General features: G+C 39.1%; 2 protein-coding genes across 3 annotated transcripts in view; one reads left to right on the forward strand and one right to left on the reverse strand.

The window, feature by feature from the left end:
* The window catches only part of SEPTIN14 (septin 14), a gene marked incomplete at both ends in the record, with an annotated part of 568759 nt that overhangs the window by 233678 nt on the left and 319837 nt on the right, over positions 1-15244 (forward strand). The window lies entirely within an intron of this gene.
* VKORC1L1 (vitamin K epoxide reductase complex subunit 1 like 1) overlaps positions 1-15244 on the reverse strand; it is a 58468-nt gene that overhangs the window by 2504 nt on the left and 40720 nt on the right. The window contains exon 2 of one of the 2 annotated variants that reach the window (XM_082645149.1): positions 2827-2936. The exons of the other annotated variant lie outside the window; for it this stretch is intronic. Coding sequence (XP_082501275.1) covers positions 2827-2936 — 110 coding nt within the window. The remainder of the gene's footprint in view (positions 1-2826; positions 2937-15244) is intronic. 2 annotated transcript variants of the gene reach the window in all.

Below are 15244 nucleotides of genomic sequence, written 5' to 3' on the forward strand. Positions count from 1 at the left end.
CGACTTGCCCCAACACCAGTCAGTACTAGAGAATATGATGCTTTAACAAGGCTCTTTAAGATGCTGTTGCATTACTTATGCCACCTGCTTTTGTAAATAAAGATTTATCGTAACCCAGCCACACTTATTCATGTATGTAATGTCCATGGCTGCTTCTGCACTAGAGTGGCAGAGTTGAGCAGTTGCAACAGTCAGAAAAGCCTAAATTATTTCCTATCTGGCCCTTTACTAAAAAACATAGTTTGCTGACCTCATCTATGCTAACATTTAAAACCTCAGAAATTAATGCTGTCAGGGACTTCCCTGGCAGTCCAGTGGTTAAGACTCTGCACTTCCACTGCAGGGGGTGCGGGTTCAACCGCCAGTTGGGGAACTAACTAAGGTCCCACATGCCGTGTCGCATGGCCAAAAACTGAAAAAAAAAAAAAAAATAGTGCTGTCACCTTAATTTTATCTAAGAAAGTTAATTTCAAAATGATATGGGCGAGTTATTTACTCTCTCTCTGCAACTCTTTTCCTTAACTGTAAAACTGTGATGATAATCATGACTGCCTCTGAAGACTGTTGTGCAGATGAAAAGAGCTGATAGGATGGGAATTCCTTGGCGGTCCAGTGGTTAGGACTCGGCGCTTTCACTGCGGTGACCTGGGTTTGATCCCTGGTCAGGGAACTAAGATCCCGCAAGTCGAGAGGCGCAGCCGAAAACAAAAAACAAAACAAAACCAAAAAGGGCTGTATCTTGAACAACTTAGAAGGAAGTGAAGATGATGTGCTCTGGAAAACTATGTTTGAGGAGTTCAAATGTGCCACAGTGGTAAAGACACTGACACTAAAAATGCATGTGAATGCATAAAATGTGAATAGAAAAGATACATATGGGGACTTCCCTGGTGGCACAGTGGTTAAGAATCCACCTGCCACTGCAGGGGACACAGGTTAGAGCCCTGGTCCGGGAAGATCCCACATGCCGCGGAGCAACTAAGCCTGTGCGCCACAACTACTGAGCCTGCGCTCTAGAGCCCACAAGCCACAACTACTGAAGCCCGCATGCCTAGAGCCCGTGCTCCCCAACAAAAGAAGCCACCACAATGAGAAGTCTACGCACCGCAACTAAAAGTGGCCCCCGCTCGCCACAACTAGAGAAAGCCCGCGCACAGCAATGAAGGCCCAACGCAGCCAAAAATAAATAAATAAAAATAAATTTTAAAATAAATTTATAAAGATGCATATGATACACATGATTTAAAATGTGTATATAATGAAATTAACAAATTAAATATTGTAAACAGAAATTTGTTCAACCCCTATCTCCAAGAATTAACATAGTCAAAGCTTTTCTTAGGTTATTTTAATATGGGCTTATACTTGATATTCTTCGGAAATCCAAACAAAACAATTAAATGGAATAAAAAATGAAGGTCTCAACCCCAGCCCCCAACCACCACACCATTTTCTGTGCATTTACATGCATATATATAAACATATATTTATCCTACATCTATTATACCACAATTTGCTTTTTTTACTAAACTATGTCTATATCTTCCAGGGTTTGCACACCTACTTTTCCCTTCAATGGCTACATAGTATTTTCTAGTATGCTTGTAACCTAATTTATTCAACCATTATGTTTTGCTAAGCTACTTCCAATTTTTTGCTATTTTAAACTGTACTGCTGTGAATATTCTTGTGCGAATTTTCCTATTTCTGCAGGATATACAGATATGGAATTGGGCAAACATGACAGGAGTATTGAGAAAAATTGATACACAATTTGCCTTGTAATAAATCTACTGCAGCTAGACAGAAGACCTGACCTGGCAGATAACAGGATAAAATATTAACAATTGAAATGCAAGGACAAAAAAGGATAGATTTAACTCTAAAAGTATGAAAACTTTTGTACAATCAAAGCTCACGAAACTAACATTAAAAAGGATAAAGAATGGGTAAAATGTCTGTAACAAATATGAAGTGTACTATTTTCAGGATCCCAATAACTAAATTGGCAATAAAAGTAAATTAAAGTACAGTAAAATTAAAATAATGGCTACTAATATGTAACTACTGAATTAGAAATTTTACAGAAAAAACTTTTAAAAATGAGGGTAGATGAAGCTTTGAGGAAACCTGACAACTGAGGGAAAAGCAGTTTGGTTATACCTATTAAAATCCATACCAAAAAAATTCTTTGTTTGTTGATTCATTCATCCTACAGTTAGATATTTATTTTGCAGAAATAATTCAAAGAGGGAAGGGGGTATGAGAAGGGGACTTTAAACAAAGTTGATCAGTGCAGTGTTATTTAGGATATTAAAAAATCTGAAGCCTTGATGTTCACAATAATAAAACACTTAAGAGGATAGACAATATAAGAGAGTTCACATAAAATTAAGTGAAAAAAGTAAACTACAGTGGCAATAGTGGCTATGTAAAGGTAATGGAATTATGACTGAATATCATATACCATTAATGTTTTCTCAATGCATAATATTTTAAAATAGCTACAGAGTATACAAAATAATAAGGGAAAAGGTTTCCAGGGCAAACTGTTTGGAGTAATAATTTCCCTGAATGGGACTTGTTTTTCTAGGCTTCATGGGATGCTGCTATCCCTGATTAAACACCAACAAATACCAAGTTCAGCATGAGCTTCATCAAAATCTTAGTGAACCAAGTTTTCACAACACCAAAATGTGTTACAAACCAGTGGCTCTATCACTAACATATGCTTTTATTTAATATAAAGACACACATCAGGGCAAAGACACAAAGTACTAAATGAAATATAACAAACTTATTTTTGTATTGCTGTAAAATACTTACCAAGTAATAACTGTAGTATATAAAATATAAGTCCAAAGACACTGTTTGGCTGGTTTAATACACCATCCTTTCCAAAAATGGAACCCAAAAGACCAAATCCTCGACCCCATCTGTAAAATAAAGAAAACCAGTAACGCTATACTTGAGTTTTCCTATTTTAAAAAATATAGAATTATCTGAGCATATCATGCCCACATACCCATCTGAATCTCTAAATTGCCCGTTTCTATATAGTCTCTTTTCCTGACAGCATTAGTATTTGCAGAGGAAGGGCTCTTTCTATTTAAGCCAGGGTCTCTTAGCAGCAGCACCACTGACATGCTGGGCTAAATGCTTCTTTGTGGTGGGGGGCTATTCAGTGCGTTACAAGATGTTCAGCAGTACCGTAGCCTCCACCCCCTGCCAGCTGTGCCTCCCAAAATGTCGTCAGCCATTGCCAAATGTCCCCTGGGGGCAAAATCACCACCAGTTAAAAGTCACTGATGTAAGCTCTCCTATTTCTTCAGTCAAAGTACATAGACCATAATGTTGCTTCCTGACCGGGACATGCATGAGGAAACATATCCTGGGAACATACCTTTAAATGTACGATAGAATATCAGACACTAAAGTCTTTCCTAGAATCTTATCTCAAGAGTAAAAAGTTGATACATTATTTGCCCCATCAGTTTTTATTTGCAGTTTAACTGAAAATGTTGCATTTGACTTTACATTTTCAGAATCTTATTTTCTTATTAAAAATTAAATTCTGATTTAATAAAATTTGATACAAATATCAAACTAACATTTACTTTGGATAAAAATCTTTGATAATAACTTTAACTCTGAATGAAAGTGCTTTTTTAAATACCAAAAAGAAAATGTTTTCAGTCTGTAGCAAATTACTCAATAAAATCTAAACTTGGGTTCTGAAGACAAACTACCTGAAAATAAGGATAAATAAGTGATTCCTTACTAGTCACACGACTTTAGTGTCTAAGAAAGAGAGTGAAATCTCTTCATAATGATGTTGTTGGGAGATAAACCCAATTTTACAAGCAAGTGAGAACCATGAAGATTGTTATTATACAATTATATGCGTCAAGGAACACAAAATAATCTCGATCATATTTGTATATTCTTTTACACATCAAATACTCATTGAGTGTGTTCCAAGTGCAGACAGTGGGTCAGGTGCTGACTTGTCCTGAGTGAACAAGTCAAAGTAGTGCCCTTGTGGGGCTCATATTCCATTTAGGGAAAAGTAATAGACAAGTAAATAACTAACTTATCTTCAGAAATGGATGCACTATTAACAGATACACAGGAAAGTTGAGAAGGTGGGTTATTCTAGATCAGAGCTTTTGAAAATTTTAAACTGCATGCAATCACCTTGGAGTTTTGTTAAAATGCAGATTTTACTGCAGCTGGTCTGTGGTGGGGTAGAGGACTGCATTTCCAAACAAAACAAAACGCTCCCACGTGATGCTCATGCTTCTGGTCTGAGGACCACACTTGGCACCACTGCTCTAGATGGAGAAGGCATGGAAGAGCTACTCCAGCTAGATGGTCAGGGAAGGCCTTTTTCAGGAATTAAATCCTGAATGAAATCCGGAAGCAGCCAATCTCAGGAATGGCAAGTACAAAGGCCTGGAAAGAGCTATGAGTGTGTAAAAGACCATCAAGGCTGACACTGATGAGGGACAGTGGCAAGAGAATGAGGCACCGTTCCATCATTTATATAATTTATAGCCTTGTTTGTAGGCCATGATGAAGAGTTTGAATTCTATTCTAACTGCAATGGGAAGGCAGTCAGTGGCTTTTAAACAGGAGAGTAATATAAGTTTATTTATGATCACTCTTGACTATTGTGTGAAGACCGAACTGCAGGAGGGCAGGGACAAACTATGCAATCACACTTTGAAGCCCTACTCATCTTAAGTAGGAATTCAAATGTAAATCACCAACTTTGGCAATGGAAATAACTGGGCATAGTGCCAGAATTATCATACATAAACATAATTTTTATATTCTAAGCATTGGTCTATGCCTAATTATTCACATATGATCATGTGGATATTTTCCTTGAAAGCAAAGCAGTAATCCATAGAATGACTGCATCATTTTATCAAAGTAATACATGCATAAGGTTTAAAAATCAAGTAACACTAAAAGCCTTATAAAACAAAATAGAGATATTTCCTACTCCAGGCCTCTCCACAGTCAGCTCTGATCCCCATAGGCAACGACTTTGATGCCTTTTAACTGTTTTTCCCTTCTATTTACTTCCATGTTTCTAAATAATATGCTTACACTGCTATTTCTTGATTTATCAGTTTTAAATGCTATCTTTTGACCTTCTAATATGGTAGACCAAATGTTGCTTAAAAAAAAATACAAACATTTTGACATGGAAAGCTTCAAATGTATATACATAAAGTGAAAAGAACAGTGTAATAACCTCAGGTCCCTATCACCCAGTTTTGAAAATTGTGCCTTTCTTGTTTTATTTCCACCTCTACCCCCAACCACCTGATGATTATTTTTAGATTTTTTTAAGGTAAAATGTACATACATTTAGTGCACAAATCTTAACTGTATAATTTTGACAAATACATGCACCTGAGTAACCCTGGTATACAAATTATAATCCTGGTACTATTCCTGGTACAGTAGTACAGTAATTCTGGAGTGTGAAGTAATTCCAGGAGTGTGAAGTGAGAATGTTAAGTACCTTTCATAAAAAAACAAACAAAAAAACACCTCAACATTCTATAGAGTGCTTCCATCTCCCAAATTAAATTGTTAGTCACTTTCCAGCAATCCACACTCCTCTCCACCCATGAGCAAGATGCATGTGGCTGCCTAGGCTTGTAGGAATCCAGTCTCGGAACCAAAACTAGATCTCTGGTCTCCTGGATCGCAGTGCTGTGCTCTTTCTCTCATGTTGCATTAAGTTATAAAATGCAGTTACCATTCCAGCATTTTCAACCAAACAGAATAATAGCTTAATTTCTTGATAAATACAATTAATAAAGTTGAATAACGCTTAATAAACTTTGATAAGGCTGATGGAATAACTGTTAGCAAGTGAAATCACTAGCAAAGTAGACTGGCATTACATAGGATTATTTTCCTAGGAAAGGTGAATAAGAGCAGATTTTCATAAATGACACTATACTTCACAATTGCTAAGGATGGTGTAAGTAATTAAAAACCCTTAGTGAATCTTTTTTTTCAAGTTGGAACATTTGAAAATACTGTAGTTTTCTCGCACTTCTAAAAGCTATACAAAAGTGTATGAAATAAATTTTATGTGCTAACTTTACGCTTGGCTTTATCTTAGTTTCTAACCTTTTTCTCCTTGTCCCACCTATATCCAAAACTCTATTATACTACTTATCTCCAGAGTTGCCCCAAGTACTTTACGGAACAAAATGGGATATGAACCAACGGAGCAAAAAGAAATGTTTTCTTAAAGTACTACTTAGGGCTTCCCTGGTGGCTCAATTGTTGAGAATCCGCCTCCCAATGCAGGGGACACAGGTTCCAGCCCTGGTCCGGGAAGATCCCACATGCCGTGGAGCAACTAAGCCCATGCGCCACAACTACTGAGCCTGCGCTCTAGAGCCCGCGAGCCACAACTACTGAGCCTGTGTGCTGCAGCTACTGAAACCCGCGCGCCTAGAGCCCACGTTCCGCAACAAGAGGAACCACCGCAATGAGAAGCCCGCGCACCGCAACAAAGAGTAGCCCCCGCTCGCCACAACTAGAGAAAGCCCACGTGCAGCAACGAAGACCCAATGCAGCCAAAAATAAATAAATTAAATAAATAAATTTATTAAAAAAAAAAAAGTACTACTTATACAGATGTTCATTTTGCTTCAGTATAGTATTGAATAACATCAATGAAGTGATTATGCAAATGAGAACTTCTCTTTAATCTATGACTCTAAAAACAGGTTCATCTTTGACCCAAATAGTAACTTCCTTGGATATTCTGTATTTGGGTGCATAAACAACCCATACCTCTTCCTTAGGTATTATGAGAAATTGTTGAAAGGTTTCTAAACACTCCTAATTTTGCCAGAAACAACAAATCTTAAAACCAATTGCTCTCCAACTTGGGTATCCTAGGTCCCTGAGGATAAATCTAAGACATTATTTGCCTCATTCATTATCATTCTCTCATAAGTGTATAGGGGAGTTTTCCAAAGGCTGCATGCATCACATGTGATAATGCAATAGACTGAATATAGGAGCTGATGTGAGAATCCAACAGTCTTATCTTATGGCAGGCTTTAAAGAGATTTGCAATAAGAGAAACTAGGCAAGTCTTTCCACTATTTTGTGTGTGTGTGTATTTGGAAAAAGTTATTATTCATGAAAATATTTTGTTAACATGTAATGGGTTTATTACGTTTCAATGAACGAATACATATTTAAATAATTTCTCAGTTTGTAACTTCTAATACAGTAAATACCAAAGGTATAGGGGCTTCCCTGGTGGCACAGTGGTGAAGAATCTGCCTGCCAACGCAGGGGACATGGGTTCAATCCCTGGACCGGAAAGATCCCACATGCCGCGGAGCAACTAAGCCCGTGTGCCACAACTACTGAGCCTGCACTCTAGAGCCCGTTAGCCACAACCACTGAGCCCATGCACCACAACTACTGAAGCCCGTGTTCTGCAACAAAGAGAAGCCACCACAATGAGAAGCCCACACACCACAATGAAGAGTAGCCCCTGCTCACCACAGCTAGAGAAAGCCCGCGCACAGCAACGAAGACACAACACGGCCAAAAATTTTTAAAATAAATAAATGTTTAAATAAATAAACCCCACAAAGATATAACCCACACAAACAAAACCTTTTAGGGGTATTCAATAATTATTAAAGATATAAAGGGGTTCTGGTATCAAAAAGTTTGAAAATCACTGCTTTTGACCAATTCTCTCCTCCCCCAACAAAAAACAAATCACAGGTCAGAAAAAATTTTAAAAACTGGGGTGAGATAAAGTAGAAATAGAACAACAATCCTAAAATTTTTGTGAAATCACAAAAGACCCCGAAGAGCCAAAGCAATGTCGAGAAAGAAGAACAAAGCTGGAGGCATCACAGTCTGATTTTCAACTATACTACAAAGCTACAGCATTCAAATCAGTATGGCAGTGGCATAAAAAGAGACACATAGCTCAACTGAACAGAATAGAGAGCTCAGAAATAAATCCACATATATAGGGGAAATTTATGATAAAGGAGCCAAGAATATAAAGTGGGGAAAGGATAATCTCTTCAATAAATGGTGCTGGGAAAACTGGACAGCCACATCAAAAGAATGAAACTAGACCACTATATACACCATACACAAAAATTAACTCAAAATGGATTAAAGACCTGAATGTAAGAACTGAAACCATAATACTCCTAGAAGAAAACATAGGCAGTAAGCTCCTTGACATTAGTCTAGGCAATGATTTTTTGGATTTAACACCAAAAGCAAAGGCAACAAAAACAAAAATAAACAAGTAGGATTACATCAAACTAAAAAGCTGCTGCAGGGCAAAAGGAACCATCAACAAAATGAAAAGGCAACCTACTGAATAGGAGAAAATATTTGCAAGTCATATATCTGATAAGGGGTTAATACCCAAAATATATAAAGAACTCATACAACGCAACAGCAAAAAAACAAACAATCTGATTTTAAAAATGGGCAGAGAAACTAAATAGACATTTTTCCAAAGAAGACACAGATGGCTAACAAGTACATGAAAAGGTATTCAACATCACTAGTCATCAGGGAAATGTAAATCAAAACCACAATGAGATAACACCTCATATCTGTTAGAGTGGCTGTCAAAAAGACAAGAAATAAGCGTTGGTGAGGATGTGGAGAAAAGAGAACCCTTGTACATTGTTGGTGGGAATGTTAATTGGTGCAGCCACTATGGCAAACAGTATGGAGGTTCCTCAAACAACTAAAAATAGAGTTACTGGGCTTCCCTGGTGGCGCAGTGGTTGAGAGTCTGCCTGCCGATGCAGGGGACATGGGTTCGTGCCCTGGTCCGGGAAGATCCCACATGCCGCGGAGCGGCTGGGCCCGTGAGCCATGGCCGCTGAGCCTGCGCATCCAGAGCCTGTGCTCCACAACGGGAGAGGCCACAACAGTGAGAGGCCCGCGTACCACAAAAAAATAAAAAATAAAAAATAAAGCTACCACATGATCCAGCAATTCCACTACTGGGTATTTATCCAAAGAAAACAAAAACACTAACTGGAAAAGATGCGTATTATGTTCACTGTAGCATTATTTACAATAGCCAAGGCATGGAAACAACCTAAATGTCCATCAATTGGTGAATGGATAAAGGAAATGTGCTGGGGGGGTGGGGGGTGTGTGTGTGTGTGTGTGTGTGTGTGTTATATATATATATAATAGAACATTATGCAGCCATAAAAAAGAATGAAAGCTTGCCATTTGCAACAACGTGGATGGACCTTGAGGGCATTATGCTAAATGAAATAAGTCACACAGAAAAAGATAAATACTGTATGATCTCACTTATATGTGGGACCTAAAAAAACAACAAATAACAAATGAACAAAAAAACTGAGCTCATGGATATAGAGAACAGATTGGTGGTTACCTCAGGGAGGGAGTGGGCAAAACTGGTAAAGAGAGTCAAAAGGTACAAATTTCCAGTTATAAAATGAATAAGCCCTGGGGATATAATGTATAGTATGGTGACTATAGTTAAGAATACTGTACTGTATATTTGCAAGTAGCTACTAGGTAAGTGGATCTTGAAAGTTCTCATCACAAGAAAAGAAATTTTGGGGATTCCCTGGTGGCACAGTGGTTGAGAGTCCGCCTGCCGATGCAGGGGACACGGGTTCGTGCCCCAGTCCGGGAAAATCCCACGTGCCGCAGAGCGGCTGGGCCCATGAGCCATGGCCGCTGAGCCTGCGCATCCAGAGCCTGTGCTCCGCAACGGGAGAGGCCGCAACGGTGAGAGGCCCGCGTACCACAAAAACAAACAAACAAAAAAAAAGAAAAGAAATTTTGTATACCTATGTATGGTGATGGATGTTAACTGGACTTATTATGGTGATCATTTTGCACTATATACAAATATCAAATCAATGCATTGTACACCTAAAATGATATGTCAATTATACCTCAATAAAATAAATAATATACCTTTTAATAAATTATATTTTTATAGATTCCATGGCTATAACTTTTTTTTAAAAAAAGAAAATAACAAATGTTGGCGAGGATGCGGAGATACTGGAACCCCTGTATACTGCTGGTGGGTAGAATGGAGCAGCTGCTGAGGAAAACAATTTTTTGGTTCCTCAAAAAGTTAAACATGGAATTACCATATGACTCAGCAATTCCAGTCCTAGGTATATACCCCAAATATTTGAAAAGAGGTATTCAAGAAAGTACAAGTACTTGTTCACAGCAGCACTATTCACAATAGCCAAAAGATGGAAACAACTCAATGCCCATTAACTGATGAATGGATACACAAAACACAGTATATCCATACAGTGGAATATTATTCAGCCATAAAAAGGAATGAAGTACTGATACATGCTACAACATGGATGAACCTTGAATACATTATGCTAAGTGAAAAATGCCAGACACAAAAGATCACATTTATACGAGAGTTCCAGAACAGACAGATCCATAGAGACAGAAAGTAGGTTTGTGGTTGCCAGGGGCTGGGGGAGCTGGCAATGAGAAGTGATTGCTTAATCGGTACAGTATCTCCTTTGGGGGTAATCAAAATGTTTTGGAACTGGAGAGAGATGATGATTGCACAACACTGCAAGTACCCTAAATGTACACTGTATCCTTTAAAATGGTTAATTTTGTGCTAATCTTTCTCAAAGTCTTCCAAAAAATTTGAAGAGGCCAAACTCATCTTATGAGGCCAGCATGATCCTGATACCAAAGCCAAAAAAGGACACTACCAGAAAAGAAAATTACAGGCCAATACCCTGATGAATACAGATGCAAAAACTGTCAATAAAATATTACTAGCAGGGACTTCCCTGGTGGCACAGTGGTTAAGAATCCACCTGCCAATTCAGGGGACACAGTTTCGAGCCCTGGTCTGGGAAGATCCCACATGCCACAGAGCAACTAAGCCCGTACACCACAACTACTGAGCCTGAGCTCTAGAGCCCACAAGCCACAACTACTGAGCCCGTGTACTGCAACTACTGAAGCCCGTGTGCCTAGAGCCTATGCTCCGCTACAAGAGAAGCCACCACGATGAGAAGCCCGCGCACCGCAATGAAGAGTAGCCCCGCTCGCCGCAACCAGAGAAAGCCTGCGTGCAGCAACGAAGACCCAACGCAGCCAAAATAAATAAATAAATAAATAGATTTATTTTAAAAAATATTACTAGCAAACCAAATTCAGCAGCATATTAAAAGGACCATTCACCATGAGCAAGAGGAATTTACATTCGGGACGCAAGGATGATTCAATATATGCAAATCAATGTGTCATCACATTAATAGAATGAAAGAAAAAATCATATAATAATCTCAATAGACAAAAAGCATTTGATAAATTTTACTGCAAACACTCTCTTTCATCATGGAAAATCGACCAAGGCTCTAATATCATGATTAAAACATTCAGGAATACAAAGTTAGTAAAGAGAAGAAGTGAATAAGAATATAGGAGCTCCCCTGGTATTTTCCTTACTCTGAGGAAGAATTTGTTGAGATGCTTGCTTACACATACCACTTAAAAATACTCTCTTCTGGTTGGGGAACTAAGATCCCAATCCTACATGCCGTGCAGCATGGCCGAAAAAAATTCTTTTCACTTATAAATATATGTAAGGACTTCCCTGGTGGTGCAGTAGTTAAGAATCCGCCTGCCAACGCAGGGGACATGGGTTTGAGCCCTGGTCCGGGAAGATATCACGTGCCATGAAGCAACTAAGCCTGTGCCCCACAACTACTGAGCCTGCGCTCTAGAGTCCACAAGCCACAACTACTGAGCCCATGCACCACAACTACTGAAGCCTGCGAGCCTAGAGCCCGTGCTCCGCAATGAGAAGCCACCGCAATGAGAAGCCCGTGCACCGCAACGAAGAGTAGCCCCCACTCACCGAAACTAGAGAAAGCCCACACACAGCAACAAAGACCCAACGCAGCCATAAATAAATAAATAAATAATTTTAAAAAAATCTATGAATTGCATTTTTCCCCCGGAGACATCTTCCCTGTAACCTTTGACCTTCCTGATCCACTCTAGAGGACTTGATTTGGGCTGGCTGCTCTCTGGGCTTGCTGCACAGCTGTCATCCTAAGACTTCCAATCTCTTCCCTACACTGAATCTTTCATTTCTTAGGTTTGGCATGCTCCTTTCCCCCTTAGTTTAATCACCTGTTTTGGTGAAACAATCTTCTAATAGCTTCCTTGAGAAAACACATACTAGAGGTAAAATTTCTGAGATGTTGAAAGTCTAAAAATATCTTTCTAGGGAGTTCCCTGGTGGCCTAGTGGTCAGGATTCAGGGCTTTCACTGCCATGGCCCGGGTTCAATCCCTGGCTGGGGAACTGAGATCCTGCAAGCCGTGTGGCACGGTCAAAGAATATATATATATATATTTCTTCTACCTTCACACTGGACTGACATTTTGTTTGGGTATATAATTAAAAATTAAAATAATTTTCCTTCAGAATTTTTAAAGACATTCTTCCACTATCCTACTTCCAGAGTTGGTCCTTGAAAAATACGATGCCACTCTGACCTTTGAATATGACCTGTTTTTGTCCCTCCATGAAGCTTTAAGAAACTGCATGTTAATTCTAGTGATATAAAATTTCACAAAGGATGTGCCTTGGTGTGGGTCTTCAGTCATTCATTGTGAAGGGCCCTTAGTAGGCTCTTTCAGTGTAGAAATTTGTGTTCTTCAGTACAGACAATTTTCACATATCATGATTTAGACAACTGCTAGACTTGTAAAACAGAACCTCTAATTTTCTTTTACCTTTCCTTCTATTTGCCATCTCTCTTTCCTTTGGTTCCTTTTCTAGGAGATTAACATGATGTAATCTTCCAAGCAATCTTAATTCATTTATTAAACTTATTGCTACCATACACTGGATTCTTATTCTCTGATGGTTCCTTTTACATAAATAGCATCTTGCTTTGTTTATGGGTAACCACTTTTTTTCCTTAGATTTAATGAGATAAAACCATTTATGTTTAAGTTTACTTCAGGCGGCTTCATTTTCTGTTTCCTCTGAGTTCCTTGGTGTGTGTCTATGTGTATCTGTCTCTCATATTGAAGACTTTTCTCAAATGTCTGAGGACCCTTAACTGTCAAGTCATCTGTAGACCAAGGAATTAAAAATATGAATGCTGGGACTTCCCTGGTGGTGCAGTGGTTAAGAATCTGTCTGCCAATGCAGGGGACACAGGTTCGAGCCCTGGTCTGGGAAGATCCCACATGCTGCAGAGCAACTGAGCCCGTGCACCACAACTACTGAGCCTGTGCTCTAGAGCCCGTGAGCCACAACTACTGAAGCCCTCACGCCTACAGCCTGTGCTCCTCAACAAGAGAAGCCACCGCAATGAGAAGCATGTGCACCACAACGAAGAGTAGCTCCCCACTCGATGCAACTAGAGAAAGCCTGCACGCAGCAACGAAGACCCAATGCAGCCAAAAATAAATCAATAAATACATAAATTTATAATAAAAAAATATGAATGCCAATTCCAGTGCTGGACAAAATAGATTATGCCCACCATAGCCTCTCTCTCTCACTAATTACAACTGAAAATTGGAAAGAATATGAAAACCAACCACCTGAGAACTCTAAAAATTAAACACAGTAAGTGAACAGGGGAGAGAAGTTGAAACTTGAACAACCAGTACTGTGGAGTTTTCTGGGAGTTTTCCTCTCTTCTATCTTCTGCCTTTGAAGCAAGAGTAGCTCAAGTTTCAGAATTGCCCAGGGGTAGTAGACAGCCAAAAAAGCCCCTCTTTCTGGCTAGAAGATGAAGAAAAGGGACCCATGTGAGCTGAGTAGTGTGAGGGGGGCAACCACAGTTTGTTTTCATATTATTTTTTCCCTCCTGGCCTTGCTTAAAGGTGAGCAAGGGTTTTGAAACTGCATCTCAGGGATGACAGTCCAGGTACCTCAAATTGAGAGAAAAACTGTCTCTGTCTGGAAGAAATGAGAAAAGGGGCCCCTGTGGTCTTAAGCAAGTAAGGGGAATCCTGTCATTTTTGTTCTTTTCTCTCACTGCTTTACCCTGAGGGTGAAATCTGTCATGTGGAACTATGTGACAGCAAGGGGAGTAAAATGTTCTGTGAGAAACCTGTCTTTCTAGCTAGAGAAACTGGAAAAGGGGCTGCTGGGAACCAGAGGTTAGGAAGAAAATCCCAGCAAGGAGGAAGCCAAAGAAAGGATCTCCTAATTCTGTGTAGCAACTAACACAAGTCCCAGTCTCACCCGTGAGCTGCAAATGCATGGAACAGAACCAAAGAAGCCCACCAAAGTCTTTGAGAACTAAACACCACTCAAGTTGAAGACTGACTACTGAGTGGGGTATGTGAGGGCAAAGGCTTTGAAAATGGAAGTGACATTGAAACTATCGCCCACAGAGGAGATAGAACTTGTAGTCTTAATCTAACTGGGTTGATTGCGTGTTAAAACAAAAATCAGTATTCTCAAGATTTTAACAGAAGCCAGAGTCTAAAAGCAAAATATCCAAGATACATTCCAAATGAGTTGAGGATATATTCCAGAATTATATGACGTACAACAAACCAAAAAAAGAAAAAGTGACCAATTCTCAGGGGAAAAAAAAATGTCAATCCTAAAATGACATAGATATTGGAGTTATCAGAAAAAGATTTAAAACAGTTGTATCTATGTTCCACAAGGTGAAGGCAATGAAAAATGACTGGAAAGATGGAAGTTCTCAGAAGAGAAAGAATAACTATAAAACAGGAACCAAATGGAAATTATGTAACAATGAAAGATCTGAAATTAAAAATTCACTAGATGAAGTCAAAAGCAGAATGAAGATGGCAAAGGGGAAGATTCAGTGAGCTGAAAGATTGATCAATAGAAATTATCCAACCTGAAGAACAGAGAAAAAGAAAAAAAAATGAACAGGCACTTAGGAACTTGTAGGGCAATACCAAACAGTCTAACATTCATGTCACTGGATTCCCAGAAGGGGACAGAAAAAGAGATTGAGGCACAAAAGTTTTTTAAGAAATAGTGGCTTAAAACCCCTCAAATTTAGCAAAATACAAACATTATAGATTAAAAACAAAAAACTCAGGGACTTCCCTGGTGGCACAGTGGTTAAGAATCCACCTGCCAATGCAGGGGAAACGGGTTCGACCCCTGCTCCAGGAAGACCCCACATGCCGCG

This window comes from Mesoplodon mirus (assembly GCF_964341445.2).
Source record: "Mesoplodon mirus genome assembly, chromosome: 15".
Classification (NCBI taxonomy): Eukaryota; Metazoa; Chordata; class Mammalia; order Artiodactyla; family Ziphiidae; genus Mesoplodon; species Mesoplodon mirus.